Source organism: Gavialis gangeticus, unplaced genomic scaffold (genome assembly GCF_001723915.1).
Source record: "Gavialis gangeticus isolate Ggan-Ray unplaced genomic scaffold, GavGan_comp1, whole genome shotgun sequence".
Lineage (NCBI taxonomy): Eukaryota > Metazoa > Chordata > Crocodylia > Gavialidae > Gavialis > Gavialis gangeticus.
In genome coordinates, this window is record NW_017728994.1 from 27,912,003 (window position 1) to 27,932,808 (window position 20,806).

Below are 20,806 nucleotides of genomic sequence, written 5' to 3' on the forward strand. Positions count from 1 at the left end.
ATGTGTTAATTAAATTATTTGGTGTACTGTATTATTGCTTCTGAACTATTAGACTGTGGCCTACCTTTTCAAATCATCAAACACATCTGGGAGCAGGAAGTTAAGCAGAGACCAAAGCTCTGCCAAGTTGTTTTGCAAGGGAGTACCAGTTAACAGAAGTTTATTGTCAGCATTAAACCGTTTTAATTCCCTGATAAGACGACAGTTCATGTTTTTAATCCTATGACCTTCATCCACTATCAGGTACTTCCAGAAGCAATGCTACAAAAGAAAAGAAAAGGTCACCTACTACTTCAGAAAAAGTGATCTTCACTATAAAGTTAATGCTGAATAAATAGTACTACTTAATAAAAGCAGCCAGAGACCACCCTTTGTAAAGTATCTCTCTCAGCTAATACTGCATGACACCCTCAAAAAGATTGCATAGCACCACTGGGTGCCATGGCTGCCTGGTTGAGAATTGCAGATTTAGACTAACAATGTAGTTGCTGTCAGTCCTGGGTATGACCATAAACTGCATCTGACTGAAGGGTCTGGTGGCTACATGGTGGGGCTACTCGTGGTATAGTAGCTCCTATATACTTCATAGACATTTGGGCTGGAAGGGACCCTGGAGGATCACTGAGTCCAGCCCCCTGCCCCAGGGGCAGGAAGTCAGCAGGGATCATAGGATCCCAGCAAGATAAGCATCCAAATGTGTCTTGAAGGCGTTCAAAGTGGGTGCTTGAACCGCTTCCGGTGGCAGTCTATTCCAAAACTTGGGGGCTCTGACAGTGAAGTTCTTTCTTATGTCCAGCCTGAATTGGTCGCAGCAGAGTTTGTGACTGTTCGATCTTGTCATCCCTTTGGGCACTCTGGTGAACAGACATTCCCCCAGATCCTGATGAGCACCCCTGGTAAATTTATAGATGGCCACCAGCTTCACCCCTGCGACTGCGCTTTTCCAGGCTGAAGAGCCCCATGGCTCTCAGCCTCTCATCATAAGGTCTATTTTCCTGACCTCTGATCATGCGCATGACTCTCCTCTGCACCCTCTTAAGCTTCTCCACATCCTTTTTGAATTGTGCAGCCCAAAACCGGACGCAGTACTCCAGCTGCGGCCTCACCAAAGCCAAGTACAACGGGAGAATGATGTCCTGGGACATCCCACAATGTTGCAACCTCCATAGTAAGGTGAGTATAGGGAGCCACAGTGATAAAATTATTTCCAGGAATGAAGTTGGGGCAGGGGGAGGGAGAGAGAAAGGTTTTGCCTACATCCAAAGTCTAGAAATTTTTTCTACACAAAGTTCAGTGCCTCCATACTTTGAAATGGAGATCTGAAATTTGATGTGGGGTGGCCTTTATGGCACATGTCCTCTGTTACGCACTAGAAATTTTCAGCTCAATTCACCAATGACACTACAGGCAGTCCTCGACTTACAAAGTTTTGAGTTACAACGTTTTGCACGTTTCAAGTTAAAACGTTTATAAACTGACACTGTTTCAACTTTATGACATCAGTTTTGACTTACAATGCTTGATCCGATGCAACACCACACCAGCGAATAAGTTCGCTGTGCTGCTCATCTCCCTGGAGGACATCTGTCCAAACCTGCTTGAACACTTTCTTTAAAAAAGCAGACAAGACTCCAGAAATCTTGCAGCCAAGAACCCTTCAAGAGTCCAACCCTTCAAAAGTCTAGCAAACACAGCTCAAAGAAGTCCTTCCAAATCAATATGATTGCTATTTACAATATAAATACATTAATTTAGCTATATTATTCATTTATAGTTGATCAAGTACAAAATTCTGGGGTATTTTTGGTGAAAAGAGGGTATCAGGCCTTGGTTCAGGAACCAACCCTCCATTTATAACATTGTTTCTTATGAGAAAATTGGTTCCGAGTTACAATGTTTTGACTTTAGACATGGTTTTCAGGAACCAATTGTGTCGTAAGTCTGAGGACTGCCTGTATCTGCACTGGCCATGCAACCCACATGAGAGAGCTGGGCAGAACTTCCCTGCCACTGCAGTTTCTAGATACACTGTGCCATTTCAGATCTGACATTAAAGAATGGGGCTTCTCTCCTGTGTTCTAATTACCTTAGCTTCCTCTACATTGTTTGGGCTGGGTAATCAAATTTAGAGGTGACAAGGTCTAGACCCTACAACCAGTGTGGGAAATGGAGCAAGGGGAAAGCCTAGAAATATGTGGATAAAAACTGGGTCAAGAAACTGGCGGGGAGGGGGGAACACTAAGTCTGCACAAGATACCAGGGAGGATAAGAGAGCAGACAAAGAGCTTTGATGGGGTGAAGGGTTAGAGACTGGCCTGGGAGAGGAGAAAGAGCTTGGAGGCGGTATAACGAATTCAAAATAGGACCATCTGGAAGTAGAGAATGGGTATAAAACAAAGAGCTAGGAGTCAGGAAGAAAAAGGACTGTGATAGATTTGAAGGGAAAGGGCAGAAGAGTATCTACAAGAACATGCAATCTTCCAAAGGTTGGAATGAAACCCAAGGATTCCTGGTCATCCCCTGTAGCACAGCATCTCAACCCCTCTAAGTTTGGTCTGCAGAAGACAAAAGCCTGCTATGGCAATAGTTTTCAAACTAGGTCATCACACGTTCCACAAAGTTATTGGGGTTAATGGTCGAGCAGGTTGGGAGTTGGTGTGCTACCTTTGTCATCCCGGGTCACCTAGCTCTATCGGGTTAGACAGGCAGCAGAGCCAAGAACAGGGGTTTGACAGCAGAAGCAGTAATATGAAAGGGTTCCATGACTTTACAAAGTTTGAAAACCACTGTGTTACAGCTGTCATTTCTTGTGTTAGATCAAGAGACAGAAGGTTCCTATTCTGCTGGTGAATACAACAATGCTGGATGATGGAAATTGGTTTTTCCTCTCAAAACCTAAGAAATGATGCACAAAAAATTATGTTGTATGTTAGTTTTCTGAATTCAGGTCCTGGGGTCTGTGTTGAAATGGAAGCCACACTTGGAATGTATGAAATGGTTTATGTTGTTACATACTCTGAAACAGTCAGGCCATGAACCTTGTAGCCTGAATTAATGGATGCTTGTCTCTGTGCTTTTTGTTTCTCCATCTGTAAAATGGAGATAGTTCTCTTTTATTTCACATAGAAGTTGTGAATATAATTTATTAAGTTAGCAAAAGTAGTGCACTGACATTGTTAATTTTCTCCCAGACTATTTCATCTTTAGAGCAGGGATTGAAAAGTTCTAGTTAAATAATGCCCAAGGCCAATTATCAACCAATAAAGGGGGGTAGGGGGAGGGAAGAGGGAAAATACTGAATGGCTGCTCAGTAACTGCACAGAGTAGGGAGTATTTATACTTTTCATGCACAAAATTAGCACTTAAGGTCTAAGTATGTGATCGCTATGTATACATAAGTGGCCAAATCAAGGTTGCACAAGCTGTCCTAATTCTCTAACTCCTGAGCAGCTGATCCTCCAAGCTGTGTTCTTTAACCATTTTTTGTGCCTTATTTATAAGCCATCACAAACTGATACTGAATTTAAATTTTATCCAGTTGGCTATAGAAGGCTACCCTGCACCAAAAACACATCTAGACTATACCATGAAACCTGTCCAAAGGACAACTGTTATTAAGTGACTACTTTAGAAAGGCTAGGTATGTTAAGTAAAAAAGCTGGTGGATTAAACACTAAGGGAGAGGTGCACTTCCAGATGGGTTTACCATATTCCTTGTTTGTTTTCTTTTTTTGTCTGTCAATTTTCCTGCCATTTCTCCAAAATCCCTCTCAACAATGCATCCTATTTTAAGAACTTACTTAACTATTCAAGCTAGCCACTGGAAAAAAACCCATGTAAAAACATACCTATTCCTACTTTGGGACAACTTCTTGGTAGATAGCGTATGTGAAGATTTCAGTGGAATAGAACACATGGCTTTAAATGATTAGTCATGAGGCCCTCCACCCTGTCAAATGTTTGAAAGAAAGATGAGAGTACCTGCAAGGCATTTCTGTCTCTCATGGCTATTTCAAATGAAGTAATGACCACAGGATGGATCTGCAGTGATCCTTGTTGCCTGTGAATTTTGTGAACCAATTTGCGACGTTCTTGCTGGGCTCCATGGTACAGCATTGTGGGAATCTAATATAAATCAAATTTGAACATTGAATAAGCTCCATTTTACAATTAAGTCTAAGAGAAGGTAGCACAGACACTTAATACTGAGAAGTTATAAACAAAACTACCAAATAAAGCACTTTTAAATTTCTATTAATATAAAACAATTGAGACATTTTCTACAATCACATTAAGAATCGTTCTCATGCTTTTAGCAGACTGGCTAGGAACATGAAATAATTTACTCTTCTGAAACACAAAATGACTTCATTTTTTACCTCCGGAGTGAACCTCTTGAATTCAGACATCCAGTTAGGAAGTGTAGACAGGGGACCACATACTAAGAATGGTCCAGGAACTCCTCTCTCTACCATCAGTGCTATTGTTGCTATGCACTGAATAGTTTTTCCTAATCCCATTTCATCAGCCAAAATGCCATTAATGCCATTTTCCCAAAGCATCTACATATATAGAAAGAAACATTTTACATTAGTATATACCTTATAAATAGTACACCTCTATATGAATATAACACTTGTGACTGAATTCACAATTCAGTTTTTGCTAGCAATTTTTCCACATCTACATACCTTGCAAAATTGTATAAGGTCTTTTCCTTGCCTACATCAAATAGAAACGATGCATAGGAATGTACTAACTGCATAATCACGTGCACACACAGTGTCAGTTTTGAGTCCATTCAGCCATGTGAAAAGTTTAAAAACCTGGACAAGTTAGATATTTGCTTGTACTTAACTGAAAACCCAGTCCAATTTATCTGGTAGTTTTTTGTTGACATTTCTCAGGCTTGTTCCTAAACTCAGAAGTAAAGCTTTGGTATAATTCTCTTTGGCCATATCTATGCATGCACCTAACTGTGGAGTAGTTTAATTAGCTGCACAGTAAAGCAGCTAATTAGACTACTACACCAGCTACACATTCCATGCTATTAGGCCATAGTAATCTAACTCTGTAATAAAATAGTGCTGGCAGGGACAGTACTATCTTACTGCAGAGTAATTAACTGTGATTAAACTCAAGTGTAAACTGCATCTCATCAGCCCAGCCAGCCAGGAGCAGACAGGTGCCTAGACATATAGGTCTGCACTTTCAGCACCCTTGTGCCCCAGCCAGTCGCTCTGCTGCCTGCCACTGCCAGCTGGAACCCAGGGCTAAGTGGCCCTGGTGTAAGCTGCTCCACCCTGGCTCAAATAGCTGCTGTCCCATGTGCAGGTGTAGATATGCACCCAAGAGTAGTTTATTCCAGCTCAAACGGCTCCAAGGTTTATTACTTCAAATTAATTCATATGTAAATGCATCCTTTGGGTACTTCTGACCTCACTAAGCAGAACACGTTTCATACTCCAACCATTTAGAAATTTTTAATATTGGAAAAAATAACAAAAATTAAAATTGCAGTTAGACTAGCTCCAGGAAGACTACTTCAAAGCACCCTCAGAAAAAGCAAAGAGGAGTACAGATGTTAAAAAAAAAAAAAAAAAAAAAAAAAAAAAAAATCAGCACACAAGTAGGAATCTGCCAAGGAAGCAAGAATTTTTACCCAACTAACTTCAGCTGCCTGCTTTCACCCCACTAAAGCCAGTAAGTTGTTTTTGGTTAAAAATTAACTAGCAAAAGAAAACCCATGCTTGAATCCTTTAATTTGCCTTTGAAACTGTTCACACCCTCCTTTCAATAACTTTTGAACCTGTTTCCTGTATATCAATTTCCCCCTTGTGTTAGGAAGCCAAGTCTGATTCTGTCCCAAAAAAATTTATGGCCACATTATGAGCTCTTTCTTGGTATATTATAACCTAAGCCAGTGATTCTCAACCAGGGTGATGGGAACACTGGGGTGCCACAAGATCCTTTGAAGGGTGCCACAGGAAGTGTGAACAGATAAACAAAGTATGAAGAGATAACCAGATAAGAGGCAGGCTCAGGCTTTAAGTGTGAAGAAGTAAGCAGACTGGTTTGTGCTTATGCTGACATGATGGTCTACATCAGGGGTATGAAGAGCTGTGTTCTCCAATGCCTGACCAGCATTAACTGCCTGCAGAAATCCTTAAGATAGAGTCCCATGACTGGGGACACAGGAAAGCGATATCACCAAGAGAGAACAAAGGATGAGCAAGATAAACACAAGGATGTTGTTACTGCTAATACAGCTTGTAGATATGGAACTATTTTGGCACATCTGTATATAGAGCAGATATTTTGCTCTGAAGGCCTTTCAACCCACAAAGAACGAACCTTATCTCATTAATAGTAGCCTATCAGCTTATATTTAGGGATCCTTAAGAGACAATTCCAGGGTAAGTAGGGTAATGTCTCTAGTTCAGTGGTTCTCAACCTTTTGACTCAAAGCACCCCTCCATAACTTGAGAACTGAGTGGCATCCTATTTCAAGAAATGACATTTCTTACAGTGTTTACCTCCTTGCAGATGGGTCAGGCACTGGGAGTGGAGGAACAACTATACGAGGGAGAGCCTGAGTCTGCCCTTATCTGCATATCTACAAACTCTTTGAGGATCTCACATGCCCCAGTGTACCCCCACATCTGACTGAGAATAACTGCTCTAGCTCATTCATGCCATATGTCAAGACCACTGGTTCTCAAACTTCTTAGACTCAAGGTACACCGTGGAAAGTGAAAAAACCCAACTCTCTTTTTGACTGAAAAAAAATACAACAATTCTTCTGTTATAAAGAACTCAGAACAACCATATCAGGTCAGAATGTTTTTTGACACCATGGCTTCCTATTTGAAATCTCTGGGTTTATCCTGTTAATCTCATGTAGGAGTTGGTACACTTCACAGTGCTAATATTGCATGGCTCATATAAAAGCAGCTCACAGCACCACAGGGTGCCATGTGATAGTAACAGAGGAAAATGGATTTTAAAACATCTAGCACTTTACTCCTATTTTCAATAGAACTTATTTAAAGAAGGCTTTTGACTCACTATTATTAAATACAAATTCACAGAAAGAGGAAATACAGGTGTTTAAAGCTGAGATGGGCCTCAAAGGTCATAAGGTTTCTGTACTTGGGGAGATAACAGTAGAGGAGTACCACCACAGGAATTGCATTCAGAAGGACCTGAAAGGGGATAGATTAATAGATACTCCCATAATAGTACGGTGACCACCTGACCCTGGTTTGGCTGGGATAGTCCCACATTTCAGAGGCTGTTCTGGTGTCCTGGCTGTTCGTGAGAATTAAAGAAGTCTCAGATTTGTGCCACCCTGCCCACAAGTGCCTGGCCTGGCTCCTCTGAGCAGGAGCTAGAGGTCAGGGATGAGCTGGGCTGAGCCTGGCTCCCCACCCTTGGAAGGATTGGCTGGGCTGGGGCACCTGTGGGGGGAGCAGTGCAGAGGCCTGTGGCTAAGCCCCATCCCCTGGCCACAGACACAGTGTGGTGCCACACTACACCTCTCCCCTACAAGCAGCCTCACATTCTGCAGCTGCAGCCACAGCCAAAGCCCAGGATACAAGTGGAATCCCAGGGCAGTAGCCACCAGGAGGAGGTGCCATGTGGCTGTGCAGCATGGGCTGGCAGAACCCAGGGGGCACCATTCCCAGTCAGGTACAGCCTCTTTGTGTAAAGGATGGAGCCCAGATGTGAGCCTCTGCACTGTCCTGCCCCACCCTTCTCTGCCATCAGGACTCCTGGAAGCCACAGGGTTGGGGCTTTTGTGTGTGTCTACAGGGAGAGCAGGGTGCAAAGGCACAGTGGAGTGCACCTAACTCTCTGCTGCTGATCTGGGGGGAGATTAAATTGCTGGAGCTGCTGCTGTTGTTTGCTGGGAGCCTCTCCTGCCTTGCTGGAGGTAGGAGGCGACTGACAAGCCAAGATGTGCAGTGGAGGGAGGGAGACAGATGGTGGTGGTGGCTGGAAGGGGGCTGCATAGTCTGCTACTGCTCTAGGTAGGCAGGTTGGAGGACAGCCTGCAGATCCCTGCCTGCCAGCAGCATTTTTTTTCCCTAGGCAGGAAGGCAAAGAGACAGGGACAGGAGGATGTCCAGTCACCAGATCCTGGCAGGGGATGGAAGAAGCAGGTGGCAGTGCAACTCCAACCTGGCAGAAGCCAGCCCAGTGAAGCTAGGGGTTGGGAGGCAGTGAAAACCTGGATCTAGACCCCATGCTGGCTGCATAGACATGGGCTCCACCTAGTATCACAGCCAGTACACTAAAGGGCTGGTGATACTGCAGGGGATGGTGCATGCAGTGCCCCCCCCATCCCCATCCCCGATTTCTTTACCTTGTCCCAGATTTCCCTAAAATTATTATTATGGTCACCCTACATAACACAGACAAAGAAAATGAGCAACTGGAAGGGGGAAAATTCATGAAACAACGTATAAAGGAAGTCTTTGTTACAGTCAACATTCCACCTTCCCATTTAGGGGAAGAGTTGATAACACACATTATCACTACAGTAAGAGGTAGGAAGACTAGACTTGATGTTAGCACTGTTAAAAAACCCACCAAAAAAAGCCCCAAACCGTAGAAGACTTAAACACACTACACATCCAGACCGTTCCTCATGTGTCATAGCAAAACTAGAAGATGTCTGAGGCTGACAGTTTTTCAGAAATTTTTTACTGCCCTCTCTTTGCCACCAGTTTAAAAATATCAGTTCATACCCTGAGCCATTCCATGCCTTCAACTTGGTACCACCGCATAACACCTCCAGTAAAAAGCTTTGGTTGTTGAAAGGGTACTGGCTGCCCATTGAATTTCCGTACTGGATCAAGGAAGTGCTTGGCATTGTGTCGCACAGCTTGAGATAGCCTATCTTTAATGACACTATTAGAGTCTCCATTCTTCTGTAGGTCTTCCGCGCACAGTTTATGAGAAGAGGTTTCATCCTAGGGGGATGAGTTCAGAGAATGTTTTAAGTACAGACATAGCACAGTTTAGTTATCCCAGACCCTCTGTAAGCTGCTGAGATTTCTGGCAAATTTGCAGTCAGTGTTAGTGCAGCAGGTAAACAAATAAGCCTCCAGTCAAAGATAAAAGCAAAGATTTAGTTTGAGTGGAGGGGGTGGGGGGTACAGCCCTGGGCCAATTTAATATTCATTGCTACATAGCCGATTCCCTTGCAATCTTGTACGCTACATATCTGTACTATCAAAAACTTAATTCATTTTTCCCAAAGATAAAAATTTGGGATTTCACTTTTGAAGGCCTAGGTTTAACATTCAGTTAATGTATGACTAAATGCCACATTTTAAAAACATTTAATAAAGTGGAGGCTAACCTTTTTGGCAGGCATGCCACAATTTAAGCTGCACACCCCCTCCGAGTGTCATACCAATCCCACTGCCTTGCCTGATCTGATGCTTTGCACCATGATCCCTCCCTGACCTTCTGCTCTGCTTTCTGTTCCCTCTCCAATCTGTCACATATGGAGGCTACCCATACCACTTTAGGCATGTGCGCCATGAGTTTGCCACCCCAATCTAACAGATCAGGCAAATCTGTATAGCAGGACAAGTTTATAAACATTATAATAGCTCCTCATAATAGCTGCTGCATATGAAAATTGTGAAAGCTTGGACAATGTCTCTTGCAAAAAATGCAAGACAATGGCTGGGGCAAGACTGGATTGTGATAAACAAGACTGTCACAAGAATGTCAAATTCTGCTAACGGCTGCAAGCCATTAGGCATCAAGACAGTGGAGTGCTTATGGCACCCAATATCAGACCCATGCCATAAAATATTAAAAGTGATGTTTAAAAGTATTGGCAGAGACCTGGCCCGCTCCTCACATGTGTTTCTAAGACAGCCAGTGAAGGCAAGGAAATTACATATGCATTTCAATTGACCTAGCAGCTAAAGAAAACAAAAGACTAAATATGCATCTCAAGAGAAACTCAAGAGTAACCAATGTCTCTAAGCATCCTGTTTACCCACTCAAGGCTCACCACATTTAATTGAAGTGGCTGCAAAAAAACCCACAAGTCTTCACACCTAGACAGATCCAAAACAGGAGCCAGGCGATTTAACAACTGTAGGAAAAATGCTTCAAAGCTATACAGTTCAACAGCATAAAAACTAGACAGAACTGCCAGCAATGTACGGGCAGTCCAAGGTAGACCAAGAAGCCATTCTTCCACCCAGCCAACAAGCGAAGGAGCCACACTTTGAGGCTGTACAAGAACTGCTTCCTGCCCTCATTGGGTAAAGATCACTTTGCAGCTAAAGAGAATACAAAGACTAACAGCTTGTTTTATATTGGGAAAGAGTCTTTTTCTGTTATTTAGTTTTGTAGCTTATTAGTAGTTATTAAAACAAGCCTTTCTGCTATTCATCAACTGATTGTTGTGTCAATTCTCAGAGCACTAGGTTTAAAAACCTGCTTCCTAAGTGCAACACAGTTATAGATTTAAGTGCTTACTGCAACAAATACAATCAAGTCAGGTAAAGTTAAGTAACAAAAATATCATAGCATTATTGTTCTTCCATTCCTGAAACTACATTTATCCTTTATAAAAGATGCAGATTTTGGCTTTTTTTTCCAGCTGAAATGAAGAGGTGTAATGTTTAAGACATTCAAGCTCCAAGTTATTCAATTGTTGTATATATCCTTAAATCTCTTATTGTATGCACTATAACAATACATGACTGTTATAAATATGTTTTCAGTAGCCAAATAAAAGACATCATATGTAGAAATGAATGATGGGAGCAGGGAAATGCAATAAGGAATCTTGAGAAATTAAAAGCATCTTGGCAGATAATTAAAGATACATATGTAAGCTGGCATAAAGTGCACATATAAGGTGTGATCTGTGCAGACATACCTGATTTTCTACTTTGCTTTTTTTTGCCACTGACAAGATTTCCTAGAAATAAAAAGCAAATGGACAGTAAAGCATGCCTTGCTAGCCACCCTGAAGACTAATACTGCAATATCCACTTCTGTAGCATGTTTAATCCAAGGAACTGAAAGAGCTTTAAATGAATTTCAGTACATCATAAAAGGTAAATATTTCCATTTGTAGATAAGGGAATGGATACAGAAAATTTAAGTATGTTTAAAGGCTATACAGTCAGTCAATCCTGGGAATTCTTATCCAAAAGCAGCTGGATAGAAAGGAAAAGAGCATCTTTCATTCTAATTTAAGGATTGCTCATTTTTAACGAATAATATGTAGTTATGCTAGATAACATAAAAAGAGAAATCACACACCAAATTCTAGCCTACAGCTTCTCCAAAACTACACTTGACAATTTACTGTTAATTAAGGAATTATATTATATTTATTATTCATGAATGAGGCAGATTCTGGCCTTTTCTCTCTTAAAACATGGGGGGATGAGCATCCCTCATGTGCTTTACAGCTCTGTAGTAAAGCATCACCATCTACACGTGCACCAGTATTAGGGCGCAGTAAATTAACCAACTCTGCCATAAGATAGTACCATCAAGGACAGTAATATTAGCAGGGATCTGGGTTCTCTGTTTCCCATGGAAAAAACTGAGAAAACTGCAGATTTCCTGTTTTTAGCAGAGAAAATGCAGATTCTTTCTTTTAGCAGAGAAACCCGTGGATTTTCCTGCTTTTGCAAAGAGTTCTGCAGGGTGTCCGAGTTCCAGCCTACAAGAGCTGTTTGCAAAAGGGTCAGGGAAAGCCCCAACCCTGCCCTGAGGAGCAGAGCCTGAGGCATTTAGTTAGTCCCAAGTCTTGGGTCAGGCTCCATTTCCTTCTAGAGCTTGTGAAGAGGTAAGTGGGGTTTGCAGGAATTGTGGGGCAGGGCTGGGGGGAATGATTCCCCCCTCCCGTGTGCAAACCCCTGATCCCTGCCGGAGTGCCCAGCTTCAGATTGATGAGGACTGGGGCTTTGCATGGGGTGGGGGGAAAATAACTGGTATAAAGCCAACCACTCTGACAGGGATCAGGGGTTTGCAGCTGGCCGGAGTGCCCGGCTGTATGTATGTGGAGCACTAGCAGCCCAACTGGGCTTGGGCCTTCATGTTTCACATGTAGCCGGCCAGGCACTCCGGCCAGCTGCAAACCCCTGATCCCCGCTGGAGTAGCCAGCTTTATACTGGTGATACCTCCCCAACCCCCGTGAAAATCCCTGATCCGTGCCAGAGTGCCCAGCTTTATACTGGCAAGGACTGGGGTTTGCACAGGGTGGAAATCGCCAGTATAAAGCCAGGCACTCCGGCAGGGATTGGGGTTTGCAGCTGGCTGGAATGCCTGCCCAGCTACGTGTTAGGCATAGAGGTGACAAGCTCAGTCGGGTTGCTACCACTCCACGTGCAGCCAGCCAGACACTCCAGTAGGAATTGGGGGTTCGCAGCTGGCCAGAGTGCCAGCTGCCTGCAAGTGTAACATGGAGGTGCCAGGCTGGGCAGGCTCCAGACCTTCACGTGCAGCTTCCTGCATTCCTAGAGAATGCTACACATGGAGGTACAGAGGTTGCTCAGGTTGATGGCAGCAGCTCTTATACCACCCCCGCCACCGCACCTGCCTACAAACACCATGCTCAAGCCCACCCCACCACCCTTCCCCCCGACATCCAGTCAAATATTGTTATATTTATTTTAATTTACATATTTAAGAAAGCAATTCATTTTGCTTAATGCTGAGTTTTGCTGCACGCTGTTTTGAATGTCCTGTGTAGCCAAGGGAATTATGCGCAGAAGAGGTCTCAGCTGTGGCCCCAGCCCCCTCCCACCCTGTGGGACTGCCTGGGGACTTCTTCACAGCCTACTACCTCCCAGCCAGGGAGCCTTCCCTAAGTCTTCCACCCGTTCACAACCCCTGCAAGCATGCCCTCTGTATCCTGCAGGGCTGGGGGGCCAGGCCCTGTGGGTGGGGGGCACCATCAGGGCTGTGGGGGGGGCATTTAATTTTAATCATGGATTGGGGGGGGGCGTTAAATCAGAGAATTTGCAAATTTTTAATCAAAGAAAACCAGGATCCCTGAATATCAGAGATAGTACTATCAGGCTACTCTGCCCTGGCTCAAACTGCTGCTGTCCTGAGCGCATGTGCACACAGGAGCAGTTTGAGCTGTGCCAGAGTTTATTTGGCCAGATTAATTGAACGTGTAGATGCACCCACAATATCGTGAACATTCCAGCTCAACATGAATATATTCTGAATATGCTGCATTACTTCCAAATACTGCTGTCCTGTGGTGAACTATATCACAATCTAATGCTAATGTACAGAAAACACTTCTACATTTGCATTAAGCTAAAGAAAGTACTCTAGTAGTCAATCTATTACCTCTTTGGACATGACTTCTGAAATGTTATAGGTTCCATCTTCTCTTCCTCTTTTCTTTTGCATGGCTATTGGATGATATTACAGAGATCATAAAAGCTCAAAAACTATTGGCAGACCGTTTATCTAAAGAAAATTAAGCATGGACAAAAACTCCAAAGTAAAAACAATTACCTGATTTCTCTTCTTTTCCATCAGTTAGATTTTGACCCTGGAAAATAAAAGTGGTTAAATCACTTTACGTATTTTTCTATGTTATTTGGATAAATGAGAGCAATAAAACTGTAATCAAAATTAGCCTGTTCACATTAGTATTTATAACTACATTTGAAATTACATTTCAAAATAACACTCTATGTAAATATGCTGTTAAACAGGAAGTATTTTTTTTAGCAAGCTCAAACTTACCAGCTAAACAGTTTTGAATAAAGTTACAACCTACCAAAGGCTTTGTGGGAAGCACTATCCAGCAGCAGTGCAGAAAACTGTTCTAGTTAAAAATCACTCTATAATAATTTTCAGAGAGGTTTCTATGAAGGCATCCATGCTAGATGACTAATCAGCCATTACTGAGTGCTAATGTTTAATTTTCATGGTACAGCATGCGCATATTTGAATATGAAGCTAATGGCTGGAGCTGGGGGAAGGGAATCTACATTCTCCTACTAGTTGAATGTTATATTTAACACTTAATGGAAAAGGATTCTACCTACCGTGAAACGCATTGTACACAATCGATATTAGGATGTTTGTTATTTATGCCAATCCTTTCAAAACACACTATTAATGAATAGCTTTGTACAAAACAGCCGATATATCTTACTTTTGTAGTTTTTAGTAATGCTTCTCGCTTTTTTTCCAATTTCTCTTTCCTTTTCTGTTCCTAAAAAAAAACAAGCAAAAACAAAACACAAAGTTCTTATCTACACAGAACACCTGTAGTAACTTAAACTATTACAAGAATTCCAAATGACATGCATCTACATGAACAATAGAGTCTGGGACTTGATTTACTTCTGCAGTCTCACACATTTCAAAATGGTGCCAAAACAAAATAGCTGAAAACACTTGGCGAAATAAGAGGAATTGTTCTGCACCTGATTTCTGACAGCTTCATAAAATACCATCAGGGAGATAAAGCATTTCTGATATGTAGACTACTATAAAATAATGAAGCATATTAGTCATTAAGCTTATTTTACACAAGAGTAATAGCAGGAGGTTAACGAGCTCAAACTAGCTCAACAGGGTGCTCATCCAGCCTCCTCTTGAACACCTCCAACAATAGCAACTGTACCACCTCTGCTGGAAATGTGTTCCAGGTTCTAGTTACCCTTACAGAGAAGAATTTCTTCCTTATGAACAGTATAAATCTTCCTTCTGTTAATTTGTGACCATTGGTCCTTATCCTCCCAAGAACTGCCTTCCTGAAGTGTTGCTCCCCCAGATATTGGTGCTCCCCCCTGACATACTTGTAGGTGGCTATCAAGTCACCTCTCAGCCTCCTCTTAGTCAGACTGAACAAGCTTAGTTCCTGGAGTCTCTCCTCATAGGGCCTATCTTCCAGGCCCCTGATCATGCGAGTGACCCTTCTCTGAACCCTCTTGAACTTATCTGCATCCTTCTTGAAGTGCGGTGCCCAAAACTGGGCACACTGTAACAGCTGCAGTCTCACCAATGCTGAGTAGAGGGAGAAGCACCTCTGGATCTGTTGGCAACACACTGGGTGATGCACGCCAGAGTTCTATTTGCCCTGCTGGCGACTTCTTCCCACTGATGGCTCATATTCATCTTTTGGTCGATAGTGACTGCCAGGTCCTATTCAGATGCTGTGCCAGCCAGTGGGCTACCACTTACCTTACAGTTATGGTAAAGGTTCTTCCTACCCAGATGAAGAACCCAGAACGTTTCCCTGTTGAACCTCATCTAATTCTGATTAGCCCATATAGCTTCTGCTGATTTGCCTTCATCATATCATAACTCTTCCAATATTAGACTCTATCCTTTGTGAAGGGCAATTTAATTTAATTTTCACATGACAAAATGTGGTACCCTTGGGTACCTTTAGTTCCTACACCAGAGATTTTAAAAAAAAAAACCCACAAAGAAGAGCCCTGGAGTAGCACATTTCCCAAAGCCCATTTTTACATGGGTTTAAGCAAGTATCAGAAGCCACCACAGCCTTATTTGTCCTAGATTTGCCTTTGAGGGGAAATTTTCGTAAGAATCGGTAGTGCTGATAAAAATTAAACCACTAATCTCTCATTCCACTGCCTCACATCTACTCCTTAGCCTGCTCTACATAAAAAGAACAAACAAGATTCTTTAACTTATCTTTAAAACACCCACCTCCAGCTGCTGTTGTTCCATTTTGGTTAGCAAAAATTTTGAATAGATGTTGCTTTTTTCCAGCAAATGCTGAAGCCTCTTGTAGCGCATTTCACTAGAGTCTCTGTCCCAGGACATTCGGGCCTATAAATACAGAAGGAATTAAAGTATTTAGTTATTCAGCTTTTACTGTTCTTGAAGTTAATAAATATCATTCTATTCATCCCATAAAATACATCTACCCTTGTACTGTACGTATTTAGATAGATACCTTCCCCCAATAATCATACACAAAGGATTTATGAACACAACATATTCCTCCCACAAATAGTCAAATGATCTGCTTCTGTGTTTATTTTTTTGCCACGTGAATGACAGTTCTGCAATGGTACATACTATAATAGATATTTATTCATTATATTAATGTAACAGCATGTGAGAGAGTTCGCTGAATGTGAACTAAACCTAAACGTTAGTCTCCGAAGTCAGATCTATAGCATAAGTTTACTTGAATTAATTTGGTGCTTGCCAACCTTGACAGCAAAATCTAAATCTACTGGCAGTTTTCAGTGTTCATTCATTTTGTGATACCTACTAATACAGGGAGGGTTTCTAGAGATAAAAGAGATAATCTGTTTTAGCAACTTTTAGAATAACTCCTGTTCAACACTGACAAAACAAACTAATTCCTAATGAGGATGAAGCCAAATGATTACTGGACAGGGTAATTAAAGATTATCATACATTTACTTGAGAGTACTCTCTTTACCTTTGATAACACAAGTTGATACTGGTACAGGCATACCTTGTTTTATTGCGCTTCGCAGATATTGCGTTTTTTACAAATTGAAGGTGCTGTGAACATTGTAAAAATGACAACAAAGGATTTAGAATATTACATAAACTTAGTTGATGAAGCAGTGACAGGGTTTGAGAGGATTGACTCCAATTTTGAAAGAAGTTCTACTGTGGGTAAAATGCTATCAAACAGCATCGCATGCTACAGAGAAATCTTTCATGAAGAGTCAGTCGATGCGGCAAACTTCATTGTTGTCTTAAGAAATTGCCACAGCCACCCCAACCTTCAGCAACCACCACCCTGATCAGTCAGCAGCCATCAACATCGAGGCAAGACCCTCCACCAGCAAAAAGATTACGACTTGCTGAAGGCTCAGATGATGGTTAGCATTTTTTAGCAATAAAGTATTTTTTAATTGAGGTATGTACATTGTTTTTTTAGACATAATGCTATTGCACACTTAATAGACTACAGTATAGTGTAAACATAACTTTTATATGCACTGGGAAACCAAAAAAATTCGTGTGACTCACTTTATTGCGATATTCGCTTTATTGTGGTGGTCTGGAACCAAACCCACAATATCTCCGAGGTATGCCTGTACTCTGATATCTAAAATGTGAGCGAAAGCTCACTAATAAAAGTTTGTGAATTCCTTTCCTAAGCCCAAAAAAACAGCAGTGTTTCTCAGCCAGGGTGCCCCAGCTTAGCACAATGTGGCATGCAGGAAGTTTTCTGCTAGAATAGCTATTAAACATTTGAAAGGGGATGATTTAGCATCTCTAAAGCAGCATGTTCCCCAGGGCAAGAAATGCAAAGGCTTGCGGTCCCAGTGCCTTACCTGAACAAAATCTTCAAAAGCCTCATTGAGTGAGGAAGGTAATGCAGATAGAAAAGTGCTAGAGCTAGATGGCAGGGCAGTGTAACTGAATGATAGAACAATAATTATTAGGAGAGAAAGAGAAGCTTGCTCATTTCTTTCAGACACAGTACCAGATCCTGCTAATCTGTCGCAATCCTAATGTGACTGTCCCCTTGACATGACAGTGAGCCCTGGAGGTGAACTACATGAATCACTTAGAAAATGTTAGTCAATACATGAGAGAGGTTCTGAAACAAAGATGGAAGCAGTTCTATCAGCCCATGCAGCAAGTTAGCAGACAGGATTGATTTCAAGAGCGGAAGTTTGTTTTAAACTAACTGTTGCTTCACCCATTTTCAAAGGTTCATCTACACATGTGTGTACAAGTCTTGTTTTTGCTATTTTACTGTTATATTCTTGCTGCCCTTGGTTGATCAATTTCACACAAAATGCACTTAAATGATGACAACCCCTTAAGTTGAGAGGTAACAATGGATAAAGCAGTTTCTGGAGTCTCAACCCTAGGCTATGATGTGGTAAAAAGGGTATGGGCAAACCTGTCTCATATCAAAGTATGCTATAAACAACTCTGGGCTAATTCTAGAGAAAAAAAATAAATAACAGGGGAGACAGAAGGGGGCAGGAGCGCAGGCAACCTCTTCCCCCACCACCCAAATTGCCTGCATTTCATTTTCGCCAGGCATGGGAGACTAACTATGCAACCTATAGGAAGAACTGTCTAACCAACCATGAGCACACTTTTTTTTTGGTACTATACCCCATTCTCACACAATCTCCATTAGTTTCTGCTCTCCTTGTTTCAGTTTTCTTTCCTTGCTAAATAGTACCTGAGCTCCTGAAGGCTTTGCATTTCTAAGGCTACCAGTACCAAGACTCCAGTTAGAATTAAGCTACTTTTTCAGCTAACTGCTATTGCTGACTTGTCGCTGGGCTAGAACACAGTTTCACTCCAAACAATTAGTGAATCTGAAGGATTTTCCCCTTGACTAATCAAGAAAACTGCAAGAAAGGGGAACAGGATGGTTAGATCCACAAAGAATTTTAAACCTTTGATTCACTCAGTTTGTCCAGAACAGACCTTTATTCTGTTCATCTATTTGCTCCTGTACTCCAAGCAAGATTTTCCTAACGCTTTGCTAATGCTAGAAAGATTTTGCTGTTCTTTTCATCAAATTTGCTGTCATACCACAGAATAGACAAGCAGATCTTCTGTTAAGCTGCTGTACAAATCACTTGGCAGGGGGTGCACAGTTGTGACAAGCACTAAAGAAATAAGGCCTCATGAACATGTAGGTTCTTGCAGGTTGCTAATGGCCTGAATGTAATGACATGAGTAGGCCCCTCCCTTGCCTGCAAGGTACCAGTAAGCATGTAGTATAGAACAATGACTGTGAGAGAAAGGAATGCCAGAGAAACTGTATAGACATTTAAAATTAAATTAATAAGTCTATTACGTTTCTGGTATAAATTGGGAAAGCATTTAAAGCCTCTCTTTTCAATATTAGCCTTCAGATTGAAATACTGTATTTGCTCCACTACAGAAGTTGCCCTTCTTTTAAAAGTCTAAAAAGGCCACTCAGTTTTGACCAACCATAGCAACAGATAAATGTATTTTTCCAAGGTTGAAAGTTATATCCATACTCACACCCTATGTTCAGATAAACTAGGTTTAACTTTAAAACATCAAAACTAATGTACTCTATTGACAAGTATGCTTTCCTGTTTAAAAAAAAGTTAAGAAAAAAAACCTAGCAAGTGAAATGGGTTAATTTTCTTCAAATTAATGCATAAATGAGCATATATAACACATAAATTCAGAACCTCCTACCCTCTACCATTATATACCATCATTTTCCCTTGTTCCAAAAGGTAATGAGAAAGGAGACCAGTTCCACTTGGCTGTTTCTAATATCAAAGCTTGAATATATGCCACAAGAAGCAATAAAACATAAAGGTGTATAGCTTTGGAAATCTGCTTTGAATTGATCCTGCATTATTACACGAGCAACATTTTCTGGTACTTGAACAACAGATTAGATTTAAAATCATACTAACATTTTCTCCAAATCTAAGTGATGAATACAGAAAACTGCATTTCCTCACAATTTAAAGAAGTTTATGTTTACAAACAACGTAATATTGATCTTGAATCAGCCTGTAAGACCAGTGTTAAACAGAGCAGTTAACCTTCCTAAACCACGTCAAGCTGTGTCAGCTTGACAAGCCCAAGTCAAAAATTGCATTACTAGTATAGAGTCTCATTTCACCCTCACCTTGCCCACACAAGTTATAGAGCAGTTGAATTCTACAACAGAGTCAGAAGCTCCTTCGATCTCTGCCCCGGGAGCTGTGGAAGGTGACTGATTCAAAAAGGGACTGGACGCATTCTTGGAGGAAAGGGACATCAATAGAGATTGAGCACGGGACTGAGAGGTCCATCATAGAGGACATTCTGGTTTTCTGTACTCTGTCCTCTATTGATACGAGACCTGATGCCTTTATGCCCTTTATTTCTCTTCAAGAGAAAAACAGAGGACATAAAAGGCATCAGCACCCAGTTTCGTATCACCAGAAGATAACTGGACTGTCCTCTATGACAGCGGTCTCCAAAGCGGGGTGCACACACCCCAGGGGGTGTGCAAAACGATCTATTGGGGTGTGGGAAGAAAATATTAGAACTTCTATTTCTATAAAAATACATATATTGGGGGTGTGTGCTCAAAAATTTTTTACTGATGGCGTGCGTGATCAAAAAAGTTTGGAGACCGCTGCTCTATTATGATGGCCACCCTAGGTACAGCCTCAGCCCTGGTTATACCCAGCTCACTGTCTTTCGGCATCCACTCTCTGCCACAGTGCAACACCGCGTGTGCCAATTCCTCCTCCTCCATGCTACCTATGAAAGGGAAGGTGGTGGTGGCGTCCTCAGGCTGGCAGGCACCAAATGTCCAAGGAGTGGTTCGGATGGACCCTCCTGAGAACATCCAGTGTTCTGGCTTTATTCCCTGCCGGCACCATGTTGAGGACCAGGACTCAGAAGGATTGCGGGTACCAGGCAGGCAGCTGGCTGCCCGTCCAATGGGGCTGGCCACCTGCGACAAAGGACACTGAGCGAGATGGACCTGGGCATGACCCACTCAACGGTACCTCTTATACTAAGGGTTACTCTGAAGTGATGCCGGCTCTTAACTAGCTGGAGTCATGGCTGGCGGGTCCCAGCGGTGCCGCCCCCCCTTCCCCCGCTCACCTTCTCCAGCATCTGCCGCTCCTCCTCCGCGCCCGCGACCGCCAGCTGCTCCTCCTCCTGCAGCATGGCCGGCGTGATCACCGCCGCCGCCGCCTGCGCGCCCATCTCCGCTGGTAGCAGCTCTGCCGAAGAACGCGCGGAGCTGAGCGGTGGCCGCTCCCCTCGGCGACATCCTCCCCCCCTCCCAGCGAC

The 20,806-nt window shown here is 42.4% G+C and overlaps 1 protein-coding gene across 1 annotated transcript in view; it reads right to left on the reverse strand.

Moving 5' to 3' along the window:
* The window catches only part of HELLS (helicase, lymphoid-specific), a 59,333-nt gene that overhangs the window by 37,964 nt on the left and 563 nt on the right, over window positions 1–20,806 (reverse strand). Inside the window, exons 2-11 of the mRNA XM_019502481.1 lie at window positions 20,615–20,736; window positions 15,707–15,829; window positions 14,181–14,240; window positions 13,532–13,568; window positions 13,361–13,425; window positions 10,919–10,960; window positions 8,754–8,978; window positions 4,380–4,562; window positions 3,982–4,125; window positions 65–261 (exon numbers count right to left, since the gene is read on the reverse strand). Of these exons, the coding sequence (XP_019358026.1) occupies window positions 65–261; window positions 3,982–4,125; window positions 4,380–4,562; window positions 8,754–8,978; window positions 10,919–10,960; window positions 13,361–13,425; window positions 13,532–13,568; window positions 14,181–14,240; window positions 15,707–15,829; window positions 20,615–20,736 (1,198 nt within the window). The remainder of the gene's footprint in view (window positions 1–64; window positions 262–3,981; window positions 4,126–4,379; window positions 4,563–8,753; window positions 8,979–10,918; window positions 10,961–13,360; window positions 13,426–13,531; window positions 13,569–14,180; window positions 14,241–15,706; window positions 15,830–20,614; window positions 20,737–20,806) is intronic.